The 22,795-nt window shown below is 46.2% G+C and overlaps 1 protein-coding gene across 2 annotated transcripts in view; it reads right to left on the bottom strand.

Moving 5' to 3' along the window:
* csmd3b (CUB and Sushi multiple domains 3b) overlaps nt 1-22,795 on the bottom strand; it is a 2,718,576-nt gene that overhangs the window by 78,468 nt on the left and 2,617,313 nt on the right. For both annotated transcript variants that reach the window (XM_072467431.1, XM_072467430.1), the window contains 2 exons: nt 22,333-22,512; nt 21,270-21,443 (listed from right to left, as the gene is read on the bottom strand). In XM_072467431.1, the coding sequence (XP_072323532.1) occupies nt 21,270-21,443; nt 22,333-22,512 (354 nt within the window). The remainder of the gene's footprint in view (nt 1-21,269; nt 21,444-22,332; nt 22,513-22,795) is intronic.

Here is a 22,795-nt window from a genome sequence, read left to right as displayed (position 1 = left end):
GACCACTGACTGTTCACCCTCCCCCTCCAGAATGTTCTGTAACCGCCCTGAGACATCCTTGGTCCTTGCACCAGGGAGGCAACACACCATCCTGGAGTCTCGTTTGCGGTCACAAAAATGCCTACCCCCTTATAATCGAATCCACTGTAACTATTTCATTCTCACGTTTTTTATTCCTCCACTCTTCAGCAGAGCCAACCGTGGTGCAACAAATTTTACTGTTGCTGCTTTCCCCTGAGAGGTCATTCCCCTCAACAGTATCCAAAACGGTATACCTTGCAGGGGAATGGCCACAGAAGATTCCTGCACTGCCTGCCCAGCTCTCTTGCTCTACCTGGTGGTCACCCATTCCCTTCCTGCCTGTGGAGTCTGAGCCTGCAGTGTGACCACCTCTCTATATGTACTATCCACGACACACTCTGCCCCACGGATGCTCTTCAGTGTCCCCAGCAGCTCTCCAGCTCTGAAACCCGCGCTTCCAGGTGCTGTAGCTGGAGACACCTCCTGCACATATGCTGGCCTCGGGCACTGGAAATGTTCCCGACCTCCCTTCCTTAGTCATTGTTCTTTCTTTCTTAATTTTTCAAGTTGAGTGGTTGAGTAGATACCTTTAAGTCATATCGTGCACCAAGGTTTCAGGTACCCCATTAACAGAGCTACTTCTCAACCTTTTATAATCTTCCTTTGAAATGTCTCATACTCCTGTATATTCAGGTTCCAGCCCTTGTCATCTTACAGCCATGTCTCTATAAATGCTATCAGATCATACATATAAATTTTTAATTGGGCTGTCAATTCATCTGTTTTGTTCCAAATGCTACATGCATTCAGATACAGAGCCTAACTGTCTTTTTACTATTTTTTCAATCTTTGGTTTTATCGGGTTTTAGGTTTGTATACTCTGTTCCTTCCTGACATGTTCTGATTCTTACTTCTCTTGTTGTTACCTTGCTCTCTTATCTTCTTTCTTTAAACAGCTTTCCACACTTGGTCCGTTGCCCCCATAATTTAGTTTAAAGCCCTCTCTACTGCCCTAGTTATATGACTTGCCAGAACACTGATATCAACACAGTTCAGGTGAAGAATGTCCGATTGGTCCATCCTGCGGAGTTCTTCATGGGAGGTGGGGTGTAGAGGGGCTTGTGCTGGGCTGCAGTGGCTCAGGTCGGGGGTCTTTCATGGAATGGGGATCATTTGGCTGGTCTTTCCATCTGCAGCCTTTAAACTATCTGTCAGCATGTCAAAACTAAACATCTCTTGAGAAGAGAGTAAAAGTCTCCCATATGCTGCCTTAAACCCTTTAATCTGTCTGTCAGCATGTCAAGTTCAAAGATCTGTGAGGGTATTCCCTTTAATATGGTGGAAACCTTTGAAGTTGATTTTTCACTGTCAATTACATTGCTCTTTATCTTTTCCAAGCCTGTGTGTGTGTGTGTGTGTGTGTGTGTAGAAGCCTAAAGGCTTTGAACTGCTTTATTTACATTCAATTTCACAGATCATTGCCTTTTGAAAGCCTTTTGATTGACAGGTCCAGGTAGTATTAAAGGAAGGATTAATGTTGTTTGTCATGTAGCTCGTCATGGGGTCCATTAACTCTGAGGAAAAGGTGTGTTTCTAGCCACAGTTTTAAAAAGAAGACTGCCACTTTGTTCTGAAGAGTTTCTGGGAAGTGCAGTTGTAGGGGTATACAATTAACTTTATCTCACAGATCTTTGAACTTGGCATGCGGACATACAGTTTAAAGCGTTTGAAGGCTGCAGATGGGAAGACTAGCCAAAAGACCCCCATATCAAGAAAGGCCTCCCATCTGACACTCTCCAGCCCAGCGCAAGCCCTGTCGAGCCCCATCTCCCATGACGGAATAACTTTGGCACCTTGAAGGCAAGTATAAGGAGGTTACTCACCCCATTGCCACCCCCCAGAGTGCAAGATGCCAGGTTCATATTGTCAAGTGGGGGGCCTGAAAGGGGGGATGGAGCGGTGAGATAGAGGGGGAGGGCTGAAGAGTTGCATGGGAGGGAGTGTGGGGGGGAATATGGGTGCGCTGAAGTGGGGTCTGAGAAGGAGGCCCTGAAGTGGGGGACCTTGCCAGCGATTTGGGTGGAGCTGAAGCAGCATTCTGACATTTGGCACCCTTCTCGGAGAAGATTAGGCACCGCCTCTCTCAGCAAAAACCCAATTCTCTTTTAAAAAATTACTATGTGCCATGTGTCATGGAATGGCATGAATACCCTGAACTTGGTTAAAAAAAAATGTTTTAATTTTTAAAAATAAATAACTTCAGAGTACCCAATTCTTTTTTTTTCCAATTAAGGGGCAACTTAGCGTGGCCAGTCCGCCTACCCTAAATATCTTTGGGTTGTGGGGATGAGACCCATGCAGACATGGGGAAAATGTGCAAAGTCCACATGGAGAGTGACCCAGGGCCGGGATCGAACCTGGGTCCTCGGCGCCGTGAGGCAGCAGTGCTAACCACTGCGCCACCTTGGCGCCTCTGGTAAAAAAACATTTTAAAGTGCCACGCAGTCACATCAGGTTTACTCATAGCGCCAGCGAGAATCACTAAAGATCAAGATGTAGAATCAGATTGGATAGAGATTTTTAAAAAGTGCAAAGGTAGGAAGTCACTTGTAGGAGTGGTTTATGGTCTTCAAAACAGTAACCACACTGTACGAGGGAGTATACAGGAAGAAATAATGAGGGTTTGTGAGAAAAGTATGGTGAAAGTCATGGATGGTTTTAATCTGCATGTGGACTGAATGAATCAGATTAGCAAAGGTCACCTGGGAGATGAGTTCATAAAGCATTTTCAAGACAGTTCCTTAGAGCAGCACATGCTATCCAATCTAGAGAGCAGGCTATTCTAAATCTGGCAATGTGCAATGCGAGGTTTAATTCATGATCTTTGTGTAAAGGCGCTCCTAGGTAGCAGTGATCATAACATAATTGAAATTCAGTTTCAGGGAGAGAAGAGTGGGTCTAAAACTAGTCTTTCGAAGCTATAAAAGGGAAATTATGAGCGTATGAAGACAGAGCTGGTTAAAGTGAACTGAGAAGTTAGGTTAACACATAGATCAGGAAAAAAGCAATGGCAGATGTTCAAGGAGGTATTTCATAACACTCAACAAGGATACATTACAGTGACAATGAAAGAATCTCGGAGAAGGATATACCATCCGTGGCTAACTAAGAAAGTTAAAGATAGTATTAAATTGAAGAAAAGTTTATAATTCTGAGAAGATTAGTAACAGGTTATATGATTGGATGGAATATAAAAAGCAACGAAATCAAAAAAGATAATAAGGAAGTGGAAATTAGAGTATGATAGAAAGCTAGTTAGAAATGTAAAAACAGATAGTAAGAGTTTATAGTGATATTTAAAAAAGGAAAATAGTACATATAACAGAACAATAGAAGTATCCTATTCAGAGTGGTTCTGGGGAATGAATAATGAAAGATAAGGGGCAAAATTCTCCGGTATCGGCGCGATGTCCGCCGACTGGCGCCCAAAACGGCGCAAATCAGTCGGGCATCGCGCCGCCCCAAAGGTGCGGAATGCTTCGCACCTTGGGGGGCCGAGCCCCAACCTTAAGAAGCTAGGCCCGCGCCGGACGAATTTCCGCCCCGCCAGCTGGCGGAAAAGGCCTTTGGTGCCTCGCCAGCTGGCGTGGAACTGACATCTCCGGGCGGCGCATGCGTGGGAGCGTTAGCGGCCGCTGACAGCATTCCCGCGCATGCGCAGTGGAGGGAGTCTCTTCCGCCTCCACCATGGTGGAGACCGTGGCGAAGGCGAAGGAAAAGAGTGCCCCCACGGCACAGGCCCGCCCACGGATCGGTGGGCCCCGATCGCGGGCCTGTCCACCTTGGGGGCACCCCCCGGGGCCAGATCGCCCCGCGCCCCCCCCTCCCCCCCCCCCCCCCCCCGAGGACCCCGGAGCCCGCCTGCGCCGCCTTGTCCCGCCGGTAAGGTAGGTGGCTTAATCTACGCCGGCGGGACAGGCATTTTAGTGGTGGGACTTCGGCCCATCCGGGCCGGAGAATTGCGGGGGGGGAGGCCGCCAACCGGCACGGCGCGATTCCCGCCCCCGCTGAATATCCGGTGCCGGAGAATTCGGCAACCGGCGTGGGCGGGATTCACGCCAGCCCCCGGTGATTCAGCGACCCGGCGGGGGGTTCGGAGAATCTCGCCCAAGGAAACGGCAGGTGAACTGAACAAATATTTTGCACCGGTCTTCACTGTAAAAGTTACAAATAACATCCCAGAAATAAGTGTACATCAAAAGGTGAAAGGGAGGGAGGAACTTAAAACAGTTACAAGTGCCAGGGAAAAACTACTGCAAAATGTATTCGAACTAAATGATGACAAGTCCCCAGTTCCCAATGGACTTCATCCTCCGATCTTAAAAGGACTAACTGCTGCGATAATAGATGCATTGGTTTTAATTTTCAAAATTTCCCTAGATTCTGTGAAGGTCCTATCAGATGGGAAAATAGCAGATGCAATTCCTCTATTCAACAAAGAAGGGAGACAAAGACTGCAAGCCCGCCAAATTAACATCTTTCCTGGGAAATATGCTGGAACCTATTGTGAAGGATATAGCAGGACACTTAGAAAATCTCAGTGCAATTAGACAGAGTCAACATCGTTTTGTGAAAGGGAAATTGTGTTTGACCAATTTATTAGAGTTTGTTTTGGAAGTAACAAGCCATATGGATAAGGGGGAAACTAACAGGAAGCACGGTAGCAGTGGATAGCATTGTGGCTTCACAGCGCCAGGGCCCCAGGTTCGATTCCCCGCTGGGTCACTGTCTGCACGGGGTCTGCATGTTCTCCCCGTGTCTGCGTGGGTTTCCTCCCACAATCCAAAGACATGCAGGTTAGCATGGTTTGGCCATGCTAAATTGCCCTTAGTATCCAAAACGTTTAGGAGAGGTTATTGGGTTATGGGGATAGGGTGGAAGTGAGGGCTTAAGTGGGTTGGTGTGGACTCGATGGGCCGAATGGCCTCCTTCTGCACTGTATGTTCTATGTAATCTATGTTATTTCTTTCATATTAATGAATGTAAGCAGGTTGTGATGGAGTTCTATGGTCAGACTTTGTCAAATGGTGGTAAGAAGATGGAGGTACAGAGAATGGAATTCTCTTTCCCAGAGAGTGAGGAGGCAGGGTTATTCAATACTTTTGAGGCTGAGTTAGATAGTGTCCTGAATGACATGAGAGTCAAGGGACATAAGAGGTGGATAGAAAAGTTGAGTTCACGCCACAATCAGATCAGAATGATGGAGCAGGCACAAGGAGCCGAGTGTCTACTCTTGCTCCTAACTCGCATACTTGTATTTTTGTATATAAATACATTGTCCATTTCATTCTGTGATTTTTGAGCTGCTGCTTCTTTTCACACACTATTCCCCCACCCCCACCAGCATCCCTGTTTCATATCGTCAGCAAATTTCTCCCTTTTGAAATGAGTTTCTGAAGCGAGATCACTTACGTAAATTAGAGACAATAGTTCCCATTCCAGCTCCTAGTCCTCGAAAATCCTGTTCAGTGTTACCTTTCACCCGAGATAAATCCTCCAACATGGACTCATTATTTTCTACTCTACAGCCAGTTTCTGATTCATTCTCTGAATCTTTAAGCATACTTTATACTGCTTTATGTGGAAGCTGCTAAGAATATTTTAGAAACTGAGTTAAATCACATAAGTTTGACCACAGTACATTTAGATTGACAATTCCTTAAAGAATTTGAGACAGCAAGGCAATCTTTTTTGAATACTTTTGTTAACTAGCTTACTGTTGTCTGGATGGATCACAAAACGTATTTGTGACAATCATTTCTAAAACTGTGTGTGCCTGTTTTCTATTCTTTTTGAATATTGGAAACACATTAGTCTGTTTTGTATCTACAAGTACCCTCTCCTCTGGTCATTACATGCCTATTAATGGTTGTCAATGTCTTCCAACTTTCCTCACTGGCCTGTCTCAGGGCAATTCAGCATTCATTCCATGGGATTCATTGACTTTGAGTGGGGGAGAGGGGGCTGGTACCGGCAAGAATGGTGGGTGGGAGCGGGCATTGAAGCCTCGGTTCTGCCGATGTTGAGGTTTGGGTGTTCTGAACTGTCACTTTGCGATCAGGCTCCTCCTTTTAAAGGGAGCCTCGATCTCTGTGAAGCCGGACTTGTTCGCACAAAATCCAACATCCGGGCAGTGATTTTTAAAGGTCAAATTCGCGGAGCCAAGAATTCCAGACCTGACCCTGGGAGCAGAAATCTGGGCCACCGTCTCTCTCACATCCACACACCTACCAACAATTACTACCAACACCATTAAACCTCATTATTTCACTTCAAATTTGCCTTGCCCTTCAGAGGCATTTTCTTTTCTGAGCTGATACACTTCAATAAAATGAATGATTTCTGTTTGATTATGCTCCACTGTCCGTGCACATGAAAAAATATTCAAACCAAGTGTGTCCCTGGACATTCCTGATCATCCAATCTGAGCCTGCTAATCAAATAGGCAATCAGGATACAGAAAGACAAAACAATCAGAGTAGCAAAAAGCTGTCCAATGTCAACACTATTTGGGAATGAAGTATTTGTAGGTTGCATGCCCAATCAGCTAATGAAGGCGGGACATCGAGGCACAGATGTTGTACACCATGATCTAGTAGGAGGTCACAGGCACTCATTTAAAGGAACCCTTGGCACAAGACTGTATCAGCTGCACCAGGGAACATTGTTTAATGAATCTGAATATTCTGCCAGTGATTGTGATTTTACTTGAACTTTCCAAGAGGATTACTGTCCTGAGAGATTAAAAGCTTTCAGGACCTTTGCCATGGAAGAAATAGCACTGGAATGGAGTTGGCTCATTCTCCTGATGAATGTAAAGTATTTATGGAGATAGTGAACAACAGGCTTTTAACTCGCTTTGTCTTTCTCCACAGATGGCCAGGAGAAGGGAGCCAGGCAATGGGGAGAATTAAAGTTCAAGGCCCCAAAGTTTAATGATGACTCACTACAAACCGTCCTCCTGACTCTAAATGCCAGCCGGAAGATCCTAAAGCCTGCTGACTATAAGAGGAGACCTCCCAGCCTGACCAAAGCAGCCTGTATGCAGGCCGCAGTGGAGGTAAGCAACTTTGGTGTTGCCCAGCAAAGCTGAACTTAGTGCTGCAAATGTCCGATTGACCTTCAAGGTCTGCAAGGGTGAATGTGTCAGCATTCTGGAGATACATGTACATGAAAGGTTGTGTGATGGTTCCATTAGGGGATTGTCTTGTACGCTACCCAAATTTGTGCAGTGGCATGATGATTACATGCTACTCTGTATTCCGATGGGAGCTATAATGCTGCAAATAGAGTTTGGATTGTTTGTACATGCGAAGGAATGATTCAACAAGAGAACCACCATCATTACAATATATGTCTTTAATTTCAGAAGAAGCAGCCCACAATGCCTTGGAGAGAAGCAGTATCAGAGGCGGTTTACACACCTGGACATAATAACTCCCATTTAAGAGGTATTGCTGCAGTTGATTGCCAAAGAATAGAGCCAAGCCATTGGTCAAGGTGAGCTAGGAAAAAGGCCCTGGGGTGGTGAGATTGCAAGGGATCATCTTCATAATTGAAACAAAAGTGTTTCTAGGGCTGGGGAGGAGAGTGAACATGATAGTTGGTTTGCTATTTAGGAATGAGGCATTGATAGTATGTGACTTTGAAGGCCCACATTTTTGAGGAACGTGTGACTATGTTCAAAAGTGCAAAATGCAAACAGCGAGTAACACCTCACAATTGTTCCATTGCTTACAATGAGGAAGCTTGAATCTGCTCGCTCACTTTGAAGGTTGAAGTTGGCCCTAACAATCCTTACTTTTGTTCCCTACACAGGTGTAACATGGGCTTCTGCTGCTGTTAGCCATGAAAGTCCCATTTTGCAGAGGAAGAGGAAGCCTCAGTGAGTGTAGAGTCACATCCTTGTCCAGCAAACTGGAGGAAGCACATCACCGCCGCACAATTGGCTACCGCAGATGTGGTGCAAGTCCCTGACACTCCGTGCTGGAAGTAACTGAGATGCTGAGCTAAAGTATGATGACGAGCCTGTGGAGTCACCCGTAAGGCAGCAGATGCTGCACGTTCAGCATTAGGTACCTAGCAATATGGCAGAGATGCCAGAGAATCTGGGCTGGATTTTCAAGGAGTCTTTCCAGACCATGAGAGCGACAATGACTCGCTCAACAGAACACATGGCTTCCTCCATTGACAGACTGGTGATTGTCAAGGAGGGACAAACCTGGCAAATTGTGGATTGGTATGACTTCTGACCTGCAGTCCATCGCTTTGCCTCTAAGCTCTGAGATCCAGAGCCAGGGCAATATGGGAACAGGGGAGACTGGTGTGACATCCAGCTCCCTCTCAGGAAAGCAGGAAGGGCAGCAGCTGATGCCATTGTGGGGTGTTGGGAATCAGGTGCTCAGGTTCTGTCCTCGCAATTCAAACAGGTGTCATCAGCCACTTCTTCCGAAGGCAACCTTTATCACCAAGTAGCCATCCTTCCACTAACTCTGGGCCCAAAAACAACCCTGGCACCTGTGAGTGCCTGAGGATACAAGAGACGTGGCTGTTCCCCGGGTACCTCGCACGCACCTGCACACTACCCAGACATTAATTGGGTGGTACCCCTTTTGGTTTATTAACACCCCTGGCTGCCCGACTGGCGCCTTGATAGCAACAGGAGTGCAACAGAAGACCTTTTGCACCCGTGGGAAACCAGTCGGTGGGAAACCAGTCGGTGCTGCAAAGTATCTGGCTCTTTTCAGTTAAGGCAATGAATTACTGGCATGGCAAAACAAGGCATCTGTGAAAATCTTTGTGCAACGGTATGCTGCAGGCAGGGTGATCCTCACTCAGATCTCCACAGGCGGCCTGAAATGAACCAAAGGAAGCACAGCGCCATTGTGACTTCTAATGTCACACAACTAGATGCTTTCTCAGGGCCAAGCATGTTACACAGGAATATGACTGCTTGCAAAAGGTGAAGTCGGCAGCAAAAATGCTGACATTCCGTCATTTGCACCGAGATTTGCACCCTATAAGTGTGATTGGCAGGGTATGGTCTCTGCCTGCATCCCTATGCCTGCTGAAGTCTGCACTCAGCAACCCCTTGCCCATCAGCAGGTTTTTCTTCTTCCTCCACATCATGTGACGTCAGCCCCTGGTCTGTTGGCCTTCTCCCTCTCCTCCTTCTCATATTCTTACTGGTGGAGGCATCCGTCAAAGAATACACAATTCCCACAGGGGATACCATTCTCAGCACCTGCGGTTTAGTGATGAAGAATTACAGTATCAATGACTTTCATAGAATCATAGAATTTACAATGCAGAAGGAAGCCAATTGGCCCATCAAGTGTGCACCGACCCTTGGAAAGAGCTCCCTACTTAAGCCCATACCTCCCCGTAACCCAATAACCCCACCTAGCCTTTGGACACTAAGGAGCAATTTAACATAGCCAATCCACCTAACCTGTGCATCTTTGGACTGTCGGAGGAAACCAGAGCACCCGGAGGAAATCCACACAGACACGGGGAGAAAGTGCAAACTCCACATAGACAGACACCTGAGGCTGCAATTGAACCCGGGAGCCTGGAGCTGTGAGGCAGCAGTGCTAACCACTGTGCCCCTGTGCCGCCCCAATCAAAGTGGAGAGTGCGGGCATTGACCCACTACTTCTCACATACAAAGCGAGCGCTTTACCATTTGAGCTAATTCCCCCAGTCAGACACTGTAATGATGCATAGCCCTGACTATGTTCAGAAATTCAGCAAAGATTTCCTCATGAAATTATTTACTGAATTGCCTATTTCTGCTCATAATTCTTACCTTCCTTTGTTACTGTCACCTCTCGCCTTTATATCTACACTTTACAGAGATCCTGAAAAGAATCAAGCTCTCAACGGGCATGTTACATGTGTGTATTATCGCATTGAGAATGCATTATTGCAGTCATTTGGACTGCTAACAAGTTTAATCGGCTATGAATTACCAATTTCAAAATGGATGGTAGGTTGCTGATTTTGGAGCTCACCTGCCCACCATATTATTGTGTGCCAGCGTGATGACATCAGGTTCCTGACCCAATATAATCACGCTGGATATGATACTTCTGCGGGGCAATGGAAGTCCTGCTTCCAGGATATAATACCTGTTGTGTTGGGCGCTCTGGATCCGTGGAACACATACAGGTCACCAACACTTGAAATAGTGCAACACTATTTTATTGAATCATTAACTGTTTAGCATACTCTCACTGTGGGTTAACACGATACTAGCTTTAACTAAAGACCTTTGCCTTGTCAGACTTTGCCAGTCGATGCACTCAGCACATGGTGAATATCTGTGCTGCAGGCTGTGAGCTCTGTCCTACCATCTAGCTGCAGCTCGAATGAGCGGGAACTCTGATGCCCCCTGTCTTTATAGTGCGCGTGCTCTAACTGGTGATTGGCTGCGGTGTTGTGTGTGTTGATTGGTCCCACCGTGTGTCCATCAGTGTGTGTCTGCACCATGATATACTGGTGTATATTATGACATCCCCCTTTTATAAAATAATGTACACGTGTGGCAATAAATAGTGTATGGTGAGAATGTCCCTGACTACATGTGTGCGAAAGATATATTTACGGGACTATGTACATGAGAACTAAGCTATTTACATGGGAAGGTGCCTGGTGCAGAAAAACAGTGTGCAATAAGAATAACGAGATGAACACTACATACAAACCATGTAAACGATCAAACGGAAGAACAGAACAATTCAGGAAGTCTATAAGTCCACAAAGTTCACAAATTAAGTCTCTGAGGTGGGCGCCGAATTCTGGTTGACCGCCTCAAGGGTGGGTCAGGAGCCGCGGTCTGGACTGCGTCAGAGTGAGGAGGATGCAGAGTGACCGGGATCTCTGCATAGTCCATGGCAGGGTCAGCAGGAGGGCGAGGCGACAGTGGAGGATCACATAGCGAGCGTGGAATGAGACGAAAGGCGCATCGATTGCGGCGCAGAATGGAGCCATCCGGTAGACGAACCAGGAATGAGCGGGGGGCCACCTGCCAAAGGTCAACAGCGGTTGCAGACCAGCCACCATCCGGAAGATGGATGCGGACGTTGTCATCTGGAGCCAGAGCAGGGAGATCAGCTGCACGGGAGTCATGAGCCGCCTTGTGCTATGCATGAGACAGCTGCATCCGGCGAAGGACCGGAACGTGGTCGAGGTCTTGGACATGAATGGACAGCACCGTCGTCCTCAGGGTACGACCCATGAGCAATTGGGTTGGTGACAGGCCAGTGGACAGTGGGGCGGAGCGATAGGCCAGCAGGGCGAGGTAGAAATCGGACCCAGCATCGGCAGCCTTGCAGAGGAGCCAATTGAATATGTTGACGCCCTTCTCCGCTTTGCCGTTGGATTGGGGGTACAGGGGACTGGATGTCACATGTGCAAAATTGTACCGCCTGGCAAAGTTGGACCATTCCTGGCTTGCGAAGCGGGGCCATTGTCCGACATAACTGTGAGTGGAATGCTGTGACGAGCAAAGGTGTCCTTATAGGCGCGGATGATTGCGGACGATGTGATATCGTGCACCCGCATCACCTCCGGGTAATTTGAAAAGCAGTCCACGATCAGGACATAGTCTCTACCCAGCGCGTGGAACAGGTCGATGGTCACCACGGTCCAAGGTGACGTGACCAACTCATGGGGCTGCAGGGTCTCACGTGGTTGGGCCGGCTGGAAGCGCTGACAAGTAGGGCAGTTGAGCACTGTGTTGGCTATGTCTTCACTAATGCCGGGCCAGTACACTGCCTCTCGGGGCCCGTCGGCGGCACTTTTCCACGCCAAGATAGCCCTCGTGTAGCTGTTCCAGGACGAGCTGGCGCATGCTATGCGGGATGACAATGCGTCCAGTTTCAGAAGAACCCCGTCTACTACCGCCAGATCATCTCTGACATTATAGAACTGAGGGCATTGGCCCTTGACCCACCCGTCTGTTTGGTGGCGCATGACACGCTGTAGGAAGGGGTCAGCCGCCGTCTCGCGCCGAATTTGGACGAGGCGTTCATCCGTGGCAGGTAGATTGGAGGCCACGAAGGCCACATGGGCGTCAACCTGGCAGACGAATCCCGCTGGGTCACATGGAGTGTTGACTGCCCTGGAGAGAGCATCAGCAATGATGAGGTCTTTGCCTGGTGTGTATACCAGCTGAAAGTCATATCGCCGGAGCTTGAGAAGAATACGCTGGAGGTGAGGCGTCATGTCGTTCAAGTCTTTTTGTATTATATTGACCAGCAGGCGATGGTTGGTCTCGGCGGTGAATTGAGGAAGTCCGTACACATAATCGTGAAATTTAACCACACCGGTCAGAAGGCCCAGGCACTCCTTTTCTATCTGCGTGTAGCGCTGCTCCATGGGGGTCATGGCGCATGACTCATATGTAACGGGGGCCCATGATAAGGCCACATCGTGTTGCAGGAGCACTGCCCCAATGCCAGATTGGCTGGCATTGGTCGAAATTTTGGTCTCTTTTGCTGAATCAAAGAAAGCTAAGACCGGGGCCGTGGTGAGTTTGGTTTTGAGTTCTCTCCATTCACGCTCGTGGGCAGGGAGCCATTGGAAGTCTGTCGCCTTTGAAACCAGGCTCCTGAGAGCTGTGGTATGAGAGGCGAGGTTAGAGATGAACTTCCCTAAAAAGTTGACCATGCCCAGAAATCGGAGGACCGCCTTCTTGTCCTCTGGCGTTTTCATGGCTGTGATAGCAGCCACCTTGTCCGCATCCGGCCGAACACCCAACTGGGAGATGTGGTCCCCGAGAAACTTCAGTTCTGTCTGACCAAAAGAGCATTTGGCTCTGTTGAGGCGTAGGCCATGCTCACGTATGCGTTTGAATATGCGCTGGAGGCGACTGACATGCTCCTGCGGGGTGGTGGACCAAATAATTATGTCGTTGACATAGACGCGGACACCTTCAATGCCTTCCATCATTTGTTCCATAATCCTATGGAACACTTCTGAAGCAGATATGATCCCAAATGGCATCCTGTTGTAACAATATCTGCCAAAGGGGGTATTTGTCGACCTGGATTTGCCAGAATCCTTTTGAGGCGTCGAGTTCGGTGAAGAGCTTGGCACGAGCCATCTCGCATGTGATTTCTTCGCGCTTGGGAATTGGATAATGCTCCCTCATGATATTGCGATTTAGATCCTTGGGATCAATGCAAATTCTCAATTCGCCGGAAGGCTTTTTTACACATACCATGGAACTGACCAGTCGGTTCGTTCCGTGACTCTGGAAATCACTCCTTGGTCCTGGAGGTCCTGCAGCTGCTGCTTGAGTTCTTAAAGGGTGCTGGGAACCTGCGAGGTGCGTGCACCACAGGCGTGGCATTCTGTTTCAATAAGATCTTGTAGGTATATGGGAGCGTTCCCATGCCGTCGAAGGCGTCGTGGTGCTGGTTGATGATGGCGTTGAGTTGCGCCCTGAAGTCAGTGTCCTGAAAGGCAGACGAGTCATCAGGAGAGAGAGAGTGAACTCTCTGAACTAAGTTCAACAGCTTGCATGCCTACGCGCCAAGCAGGGAGGCTTTCGAGGAGCCCACAATTTCAAAAGGAAGGATGGCTTTGCGTGACCTGTGCGTAACTTCAAGTTGGCACGAGCCACTGGCAGCAATCGCATTGCCATTGTAATCCAATAGCTGGCAGGTTGATGAAAGGATGGCTGGTTTGACACAAAGGCTTTGGAAGTCAGACCGCGCAATGAGTTTGGCGGAGGCACCAGTGTCCAGGCGGAATCGTATTTGGGACCGGTTGACCGTCAGGGTGGCGCACCACTCATAGTCTGGATCGATGCTGTATACCAACAGCGGCAGGTGTCTTTGCTTCAGGGACACCCTGTTTTTTGTCATAATACCGACTCGAAAAGGCGCCTTCGGGTCCTCGGTGTCACTGCTGTGTGGGAGGTCCGCATCGGACTCGGTGACCGTGGGTTGAATTGCCCGGACATTCCTGCGAGGCTGGCTGAAGCGCTATGAATTGGCAGGCTGAGCTTCTCGCCAGAAGGCGGCATAGTGGCCACGTCTGCCACATCTTAGGCATTGTTGAGATTTGGCAGGGCATTGCCGTTTTAAATGGGCGGAGCCACAGTTGCCACACGCCGTAGAGTCAGCACGTTCGCTGTGCCACCGCCCATGCGCGGTGCGGTCGTGCGTGGTGCGCGCCTGCGCATTACGTTCCTCGACGTCGCCATCCCCTCGTTTGGTGCGCACAAGCGCGGGAGTCCGCGAAAAGCGTGCAAAATGGCCGCCCTCATCCAGGCTGAGGCCCTGGAGTTGCTCAATTGCTTGGACCCGTTCTGCCTCGTGGGAACCTTGCCACGCCGTTTCAGCTGCTTGGATGTGGGAATACCGACTCGTGGCGTTTTCGTGCAGGACACAGGTCTCAATTCCGGTCGCTAGGGTGAGCTGCTTTACTTTGAGGAGCTGCTGTCGTAGGGTCTCCGAATGAACACCGAAAATGATCTGGTCGCATATCATGGAGTCGGAGATGGGCCCGTAGCTGCAAGACTGCGCAAGGATGCGGAGGTGCGTGATAAAGGATTGGAAAAGTTCATCCTTACCCTGCAAACGCTGTTGGAACACGTAGCACTCAAAACTTTTATTCACCTCTACGCTGCAGTGAGTGTCAAACTTGAGGAAGACCGTCTTGAACTTCGTTTTATCTTCATCATCCGCAAAGGTGAGAACTGAAAATGTGGCTGGCGTGGTCCCCGGCTGTGGATAGGAGGAGAGCAATCTTCCTGGTATCCGAGGCATCCTCCCTGTCTGTGGCCTCAAGGAAGAGCTGGAAGCGTTGTTTGAATATCTTCCAGTTGGCCCCTAGGTTGCCGGCGGCGCAGAGTGGCGGCGGCGGGCTGATGTTGTCCATGTTGCAGGATGACGGAATGCTGGCGGAAGGCAGATCACTTTCAGGTAGGTCTAAGAAGTGCTAATATCCCTCAACCCCTGGTATCATGTTGTGTTGGGTGTTCTGGATCCGTGGAACACATACAGGTCACCAACACTTGAAATAGTGCAACACTATTTTATTGAATCATTAACTGTTTAACATACTCTCACTGTGGGTTAACACGATACTAGCTTTAACTAAAGACCTTTGCCTTGTCCTAACCAGTCGATGCAGTCAGCACATGGTAAATATCTGTGCTGCAGGCTGTGAGCTCTGTCCTCCTAGCTAGCTGCAGCTCGAATGAGTGGGAACTCTGATGCCCCCTGTCTTTATAATGCGTGTGCTCTCACTGGTGATTGGCTGCGGTGTTGTATGTGTTGATTGGTCCCACTGTGTGTCCATCAGTGTGTGTCTGCACCACGATATACTGGTGTATATTATGACAAAACCCAGCCGGGAGAATCACAGACACTGGCAGTGAGGAAAGAGTTCTTTCAGCCCTTCGTGCCGGTGTTGATTCTTTGAAAAAAATCATTTGGTTCCACATCTGTGCATTCTGTCTGTAACCCTGTAAAGCTCTTCACCCAGAAGGACCTTTACAACTTCCTTTTAAAATTAGTTATGGAAGGAGTTTCAACTGTCAGGTGGAGCATTCAGATCCCAATGACAGAGGGAAGAAATAAATTCTCCACATCTATGTCCGAGATCTTTGTCCAATAATTTTAAATCTATGACCTCTAGCTATTGACCTACTCACCAGAGGGTAACATTTTTAACCCTAATTTTACTCTATCAAAGCCTCTTATCATCTTGAAAATCTCTCTTAGGTCACTTCCTAATCTTTTCTTTCTGATGTAGAACAGTCCTAACATTTCTAACTGTTCCTTGTTCTGAAGACTCTCATCCCTGCTAATGTCCTAGTAAACGTTTTCAATGCCCTTTTTCATGGTGTTAATGTCTTTGGCATTTCTGATACAGTGTGGTGCCCAGTGTCGTCCACAATACTCCAGCTGAGGACTAATAGAGATTTATAAAGTTCACACATCTATTTGCCTTTATATTCTATTCCAATATTTATAAGCCAAAGTAGCCCACATGCTTTTTCAATCACCTTATCAATTTACAGTTATATATTGTGGTCATTTTAAAATCATACTGCAGTCAAACCTCAGGAAGTCTGTTGCTCGTAGCCCAGATCGAGACAGACTTTCCGTCACCGAGAATATCTACTGTTGCCCAATATGGAAACAGATCATGTGCAGCCCATACCATCAGAAATGGGACATCTGGGGTGGGCTCAGGTGGCCTGTTAAACAGTCATCAACCGGACCATTGGCTGCTGGGACCCCCCTCCCAAGACCTCATTGGCCAGAGGCCAGAACATTTTCTGGAAAAGTGAGTGGAGGGGGGATAAAAGTAGGCATCTCAGAGACACCAGAGGCAGAAGGAGCAGAGCAAGCGGATAAAGCAAAAGAGCAAGCAGAGCAAGCGGAGAAGCAAAAGAGCAAGCAGACCAAGCAAAAGAGGCAGAAGAAGCAGAAGACAAGCAGAAGAAACGGACTTGAAGCAAAGATTCAAAGCAAAGACTCGGTGTGTGAGGTGACCCTGACCAGTCCAGAAGGAAGCAAGCAAGCAACAGCCAGGAGAATCACCTTTGCAAAGAGGAACCAGAGGGACTCGGAGATCGGATCTACAATTTACCAAACTACATTTACAAGTGGTATAGTCGAATCCTGGGTGTTTCTTGTATGTTTAGTGGGTAATTTAAGGGTTAACTATATTTAATAAAGTGTGTTGCATTATATCCATATCCGTATTCTACTCATAAATAAAGACATCTGGGTAAACTTTAATTAAGGAGCTGGTTGAAGTCTCTGAATTGGACAGATAATACAACATTTAAGGATATGTGTATATGGACAAGAAGGTCTCGATGTTCATGCATATTTTTCAAAATTATGCTGCTTATAATGTAGTGTCTTTCATCCCAAAGTGCATCACTTCACACTTCTCCACAATGAATTCTGTATGCTCGTCTTCTGCCTGTATCATCATCTGATATATATCATTCTCATCTATTACTTTGCAGTGCCACAGTGGTTTGCACTGCTGCCTCACAGCACCAGGGACCCGGATTCAATTCCAGCCTTGGGTCACGGTGTGTGTGTGGAGTTTGCACTTTCTCCCCGTGTCTGCAGTTTCCTCCAGGTGCTCCAGTTTCCTCCCACAGTCCAAAAATGTGCAGGCTAGGTGGATTGCTATTGTAAATTGTCCCTTCGTGTCCAGGGATATACAGTTTTAGTGTAGTCACTGGGTTGCAGGAATAGGGTAAGAGCTTGGTTTAGGATGCTCTTTCGGAGAGTCGGTGCAGGCCCTATGGGTCGAGTGGCTTCCGTCTGCGCTGAAGGGAATATATATATGAATATTATTTCCAAACTCAATGTTCCCTTTGGCTGAGTTTAAGTTGTTTTTAAAAATTGAAAAGAGTATTGGATACTAAACTGAGTTTTGGGGATACCACTACAAATTACCTTCCAGTATGATAAAAATCTGTCCACTTGTCACTGGGCATCCCGTCACTGGGACAATTCTTTTATCCATGCTGTCACTTTCTTGTTAGTACCATGGTCTTACATCTTTTTACTAAGTCTCCTGTGTGACACTTTATTGAATGTCTTCAAAAAGTCCATTTATAAAATATCAACTGCACTCCCTTGATCAACCTATTTTGTTACCTTATTAAATCATTCAAATAACTGAGGCGGACATCAGGTACAATTTAATGTTTGTGACTCTAGCTGCCAGCTAGAAAACTGACAGCAGCCCCACGTGGCCTCCATTGAGGAAGGGACACTGTACTCAGGTGCCTGTCGGACACTTAACTGGCCAAAGGCCAGTGACTGCCCATTCTCATCAGTTGTTCCACTGAGAGTGATGTCAACTATTGGCAATGCACCCCCACAGAGGCCCAAGATCAATGTGGGATCACAGGCCAAAGGTGACTGAGACATAGATCGGGATTGCAGGAAGGGGTTTGTAGGACAGGGGAGGATGGGAGGGGGGGGGGGGGGGGTCATCCCTACCCTTTCCAAATCCCTTGAGTGCTGGGCGTCTTTGAATGAGATCTCTCACCAACCCTCTCCCACTTGATTTTCTAACTCCCCACATGATGTCTCTCTCTCCCCATCCATGGTTGGTTAAATTCCAGCAGCAATGGGATGAGGCCTTTAAGTGTGCCTTAATTTCCTACATAAGTTGTGGTGTTGGGTGCTCTGGTGCACAGATGAGCCAACACAGTTGTATGTGGTACAACTCTATTTTATTTTAACTCATAATACAGTTCGTTCTGGATACTCTGCACGTGCTGTCTCCCTGAGTGTGTCGTGTAGTAGATCTGTCCTGGTCCTCCTCTGCAGCTAATACTGACCACCGGGGGTCGTGTCTGTGCTTTTATATCTTTCTGTCATTGGTTGTGGTGTTGTGTGTTCTGATTTGTCTGTTGGTGTGTCTATCATGATGTGTGTGTTTGAATATCATGACATAAGTGGCTCAATTAGTGCCTAGCAGAAAGGTCGGCCATGAGCCTTCCTTCCCCAGACTTAATTGGCCCAAGGCGGGAAGTGTGAACTCCCCATCAGGCAACACCCCTGCCCGATTAAATGCTTCCAAACGAGAGAGGCATTAATTTCCAACCATCATTCATTCATTGGATGAGAGAGTTGCTGTCAAGGCCAACATTTATCGTCCATCTCAAATTGTCGTTGTGGTGGTGAGCTGCCATCGTGGAACACTGCAGTCCTTGTGGTGTAGGTACACCCACAGTGCTTTCTGGAAGAGAGTTCCAGAATTTTAACTCAGTGACAGTGAACAGGACATAGGTCCAAATCAGGAACATGTGTGATTAGAGGGGAATTTGCAGGTGGCGGTGTTCCCATGTAGGCTCTGTCTTTTCCTTCTAGGTGGTAGAAATAGCATGTTTGGTAGGTGCTATCGAAGGAATCTTGGTGAGATCCTGTAGATGATACACACTGCTGCCATTGGGTGCCAGTGGTTGAGGGAGTAAATGTTTCAGGTGATAGATGTGGTGCCATTCAAGTGGACTGCTTTGTCCTGGTTGGTGTCGAGCTTCTCAAGTGTTGTAGGAACTGCGCTCAGTGGAGATTATTGAATCACGCTCCTGACTTGCGCCTTGCAGTTGGTGGACAAGCTTTCGGGAGACAGGTGGGAATTTATTCCTCTGAATCGCTCTTGGTGCCATGGTGATGGATGGTTGGATTGTAGTTTCTGGTCAATGGTAACCTCTAGGAAGCTTATAATAGGGGTTCAGTGATGGTAATGTTATTGAATATCAATCAGAGATAGTTAGCTTCTCTCTTGTTGAAGATGGGCATTGGCTGGCACTCGTATGGCTTAAATGATTCTTGATACTTATCAGCCCAAGCCTGAATGTTGTCCAAGTCTTGCTGCATGTGGGCACAGATTCCTTCGGGGGCTGAGGAATTGAAAATGATAGTGCACACTGTGCAATCATCTGCAAATATTTTCCCTTTCGACCTCATGCTGGAGGAAAAGTAAGTGATGAAGCAGCTGAAGATGGCTGGGCCTAGGACACCAGCCTCAAGCATTCTTGCAGGGATGTCCTGAGGCTAAAATGGACCTCCAACAACAACAACAACCATCTTCCTTCCTTCCTAGGTATCTCTTCAACTTTAATCAAATCCATGCCGGTTCTCCTTGATTAACCATACCTTTCCAAATGAAACTTAACATAAAGTTCCTGATAATCCCTGATAATAGTTTCTCGTGACTTCCTCACCATCTTGCTACCTTTGTTTCTATCAACAACAGAGGATACATTCCATCTAGACCAGGTGACATGTCAACTTGCAGCAATGTTAATCCTTTTAGTAAATCCTTTCAGTAAATCTTCTCTATCTTTTGCTATACTATCCATAGCTTCCTTCTCCTCTTTTAGTGTAACATTTGTATCATCCATTTCCTTTGCGAGGACAGAGGCAAACTACTCATATAATACTTTCATAAATTTATACAAACATTCAAATTAAGAGCAGGGGTAGGCCACTCGAGCCTGCTCTGCCATTCAATAAGATCATGGCTGATCTGATTGTAACCTCAACTCCACATTCCTGACTACCCCCAATAACTTTTAACCCCTTTCATCATGTCTTCCACAGGAGGGTTTCATTCTGGGTCCTCAATAGGCCCAAAGATACTGGAAGATTTTTTTTTCCTCGTTCACTTTTAGGCAGCTGCCATACTTTTCCCTAGATCTCTTCTACTATTAATTTTGCAGTGTTTTTGCATTTTCTTGTTTTCATCCCAACGAATGATGCAGAGACCATTTTTTCCTCTATTTGTCACTTTACATTTTTCATTAATTAATCTAGAATCAAGTTTTCTGCATGTTCATGATTGAAGGTGTTCGATTTGTCTTCTGCAGAAGTGTTGAATAATCTCCCTATCTATTTTCTTTAGTTGTCCACTCATTTCACTGAATTTATCACTTTGAAAATCGTAAGACCTGCTCCTGGTTTTGAGTGATTTATGATTCTGCGATCACCTTAAGCTTTAACGTTCTATGATTATAATCCCCTCAGTAGCCAATTTCTTATAAACGAAGCAATGTTTTGACTGTGATAAGCATCATCAATTGAAGTAATACATCATATGATTTTTATTACACTTATAAGCAGAAGCATCATGGCTGATCATCATACAAATTACATTTCGAAGCAAAAACATATTATCTCTCAATCATGAAATAGGTTCATTTAGAATGAGCTGTGAACCCGCCTGGATTTATCAGAAGAATCCTTAATTACACATAAACATCAATTTACAACACAGCATAGATTAAGAATGCTTCCTATAAATAGAACAATGTATGTATTCACTAAGGTAGATAAATTTGGAGCATTTCTATAAAAGGAAAAGACTGCATTAAAGAAGATTGGTGCCATAAGTCCTACAAGGCAAGCTGCTGTCTCTAAGAGTTTATGTTATCACTGAAAAGAGAGCAATGGGCAAATGTTTTGCTTTTTCAATACAATTGATTTATATTTCAAACAGGTACAAATAAAACAGAAATTACCTCATCAAGTCATAGGAAAAAATCTTTGGTACTTCAAAGTGTATACAATTTGCATTGCCTTATTTTCCTTTGACGTTTTAATAACCATGGATAAAATATATGCACCAGCAGATTATTATGTGCAACATTTATCATTCGCACTGATAATCTATTGTCTACTTACGCAAACACTGAGGCACTTCTCCCATCCATGTCCCATTTCCCACACAGCTCAGAATTGCTGGAAAGGACAACTCATAACCTGGAGAACAGCTGTAACTGATGCTTGATCCCCAATCAAAGTTTGTTCCTTCCATTTTTCCATTTGAAATCTGTGGTGGTGCTAAACATACCACAGCTGTAATAAAAGTGAATTGCATTAGGTACATTAGGTTTTATTTACACATGCCACGCTATTTAAAACCTAACTTGGCTTTTCCTGCAAATGGAACTGAATTAATGAATGTAAATATTTTATTTTGAAATGCATCTCAAGAGCAGTCAATTATTTCAACATAAAAACATGTCACAGATACCTAATATTGGATAAAATAGCAGAATAATTGTTATTGTTACCGGATGTCTCAAGTAATGTTGTTTCCATGAGCATAATCGCAATCAAAATAGATATCTGTTGAGATTGATTCATTATCAGTTCACAAAACTTCAACCTAATGTATTTCTAATGATTGTGGAAATTTACACATATACTTTCAAAGGGTTGGATTATCAATCAAGGTTTGGCAGCCAGAAATGAGTACTAGTTCAGTGTCCTGACCCTGCATGATGCACTTTAGGCACACCCAATACAATCTTCAATGCTTCAAATAATGAAAGGCCAGGGAGTGGGAGCACTATCAGAGATCAAGCGAGGTGTCCCTCACTTAATCTGAAAATGTCTGTGCCACCTCTCTGGCATGAGCCCATTACGTTGGCTTGGACATGACCCTCAATAGGTCCCATGATTGCCAATGATTGGCTCCATTCCTGAGCCATCCTCATTGAAACTGACTCGGGGTGGGGATCGTGGTGGCAAACTGGTGTGGAAGCTGGCACTGCCAAATTGTGCGCCTGCCCACCTCCAATCCCAATCCCAACCCATTTAAAAATCCCGACAAAGGTTTCATCATTTGAGGTCATTACATTTGACAATGGTACTGTGATCAAATCATTTTTTAAAGTACATTTTCATCTGGAACTTAATAATCATTGTCAAATAATTGCTGCCTCTGGCATAATATCCTCACCGTTACATGATGGCACTGAGCCACTCCATGTGCCATTGCTGTTGCAGGAACAGACCCTGGAGACTTCAGAGCCCATTGTGTACCCTGGCTGGCACATATGTGTGATATTTTTTCCGACTGTAAAATCATCCCCGAGTCTTATCCCATTAGCCGATACACCTGGATCTCCACAGATGATTACTGTGAAAGATCAGATTTTACATCATGATGTGAAAGCAAGAGAATTAAAACACTGAAACAAATACAAATTTGTTAGTTTAACACTCCATTTGTCATAACCAAAGAGAATTGCCCACTTAATAACGTCATCATAATGAGAGTAAAATTAAACTGAGAGAATTCCATTGAGGTATGTGAAAGCTTGGTAAAAGCTTTTTTAATCAAGGAAAATTGGCTCAGAGCAAATGATTTTTGTTAGACTTCTGAAAAGCTAAACACGCCCCATGTATTGTGGAGTCAGCTT

The sequence above is a fragment of the Scyliorhinus torazame genome, chromosome 11 (genome assembly GCF_047496885.1).
Source record: "Scyliorhinus torazame isolate Kashiwa2021f chromosome 11, sScyTor2.1, whole genome shotgun sequence".
Taxonomy (NCBI): domain Eukaryota; kingdom Metazoa; phylum Chordata; class Chondrichthyes; order Carcharhiniformes; family Scyliorhinidae; genus Scyliorhinus; species Scyliorhinus torazame.
This window is presented reverse-complemented; position numbering and strand designations above follow the sequence as displayed.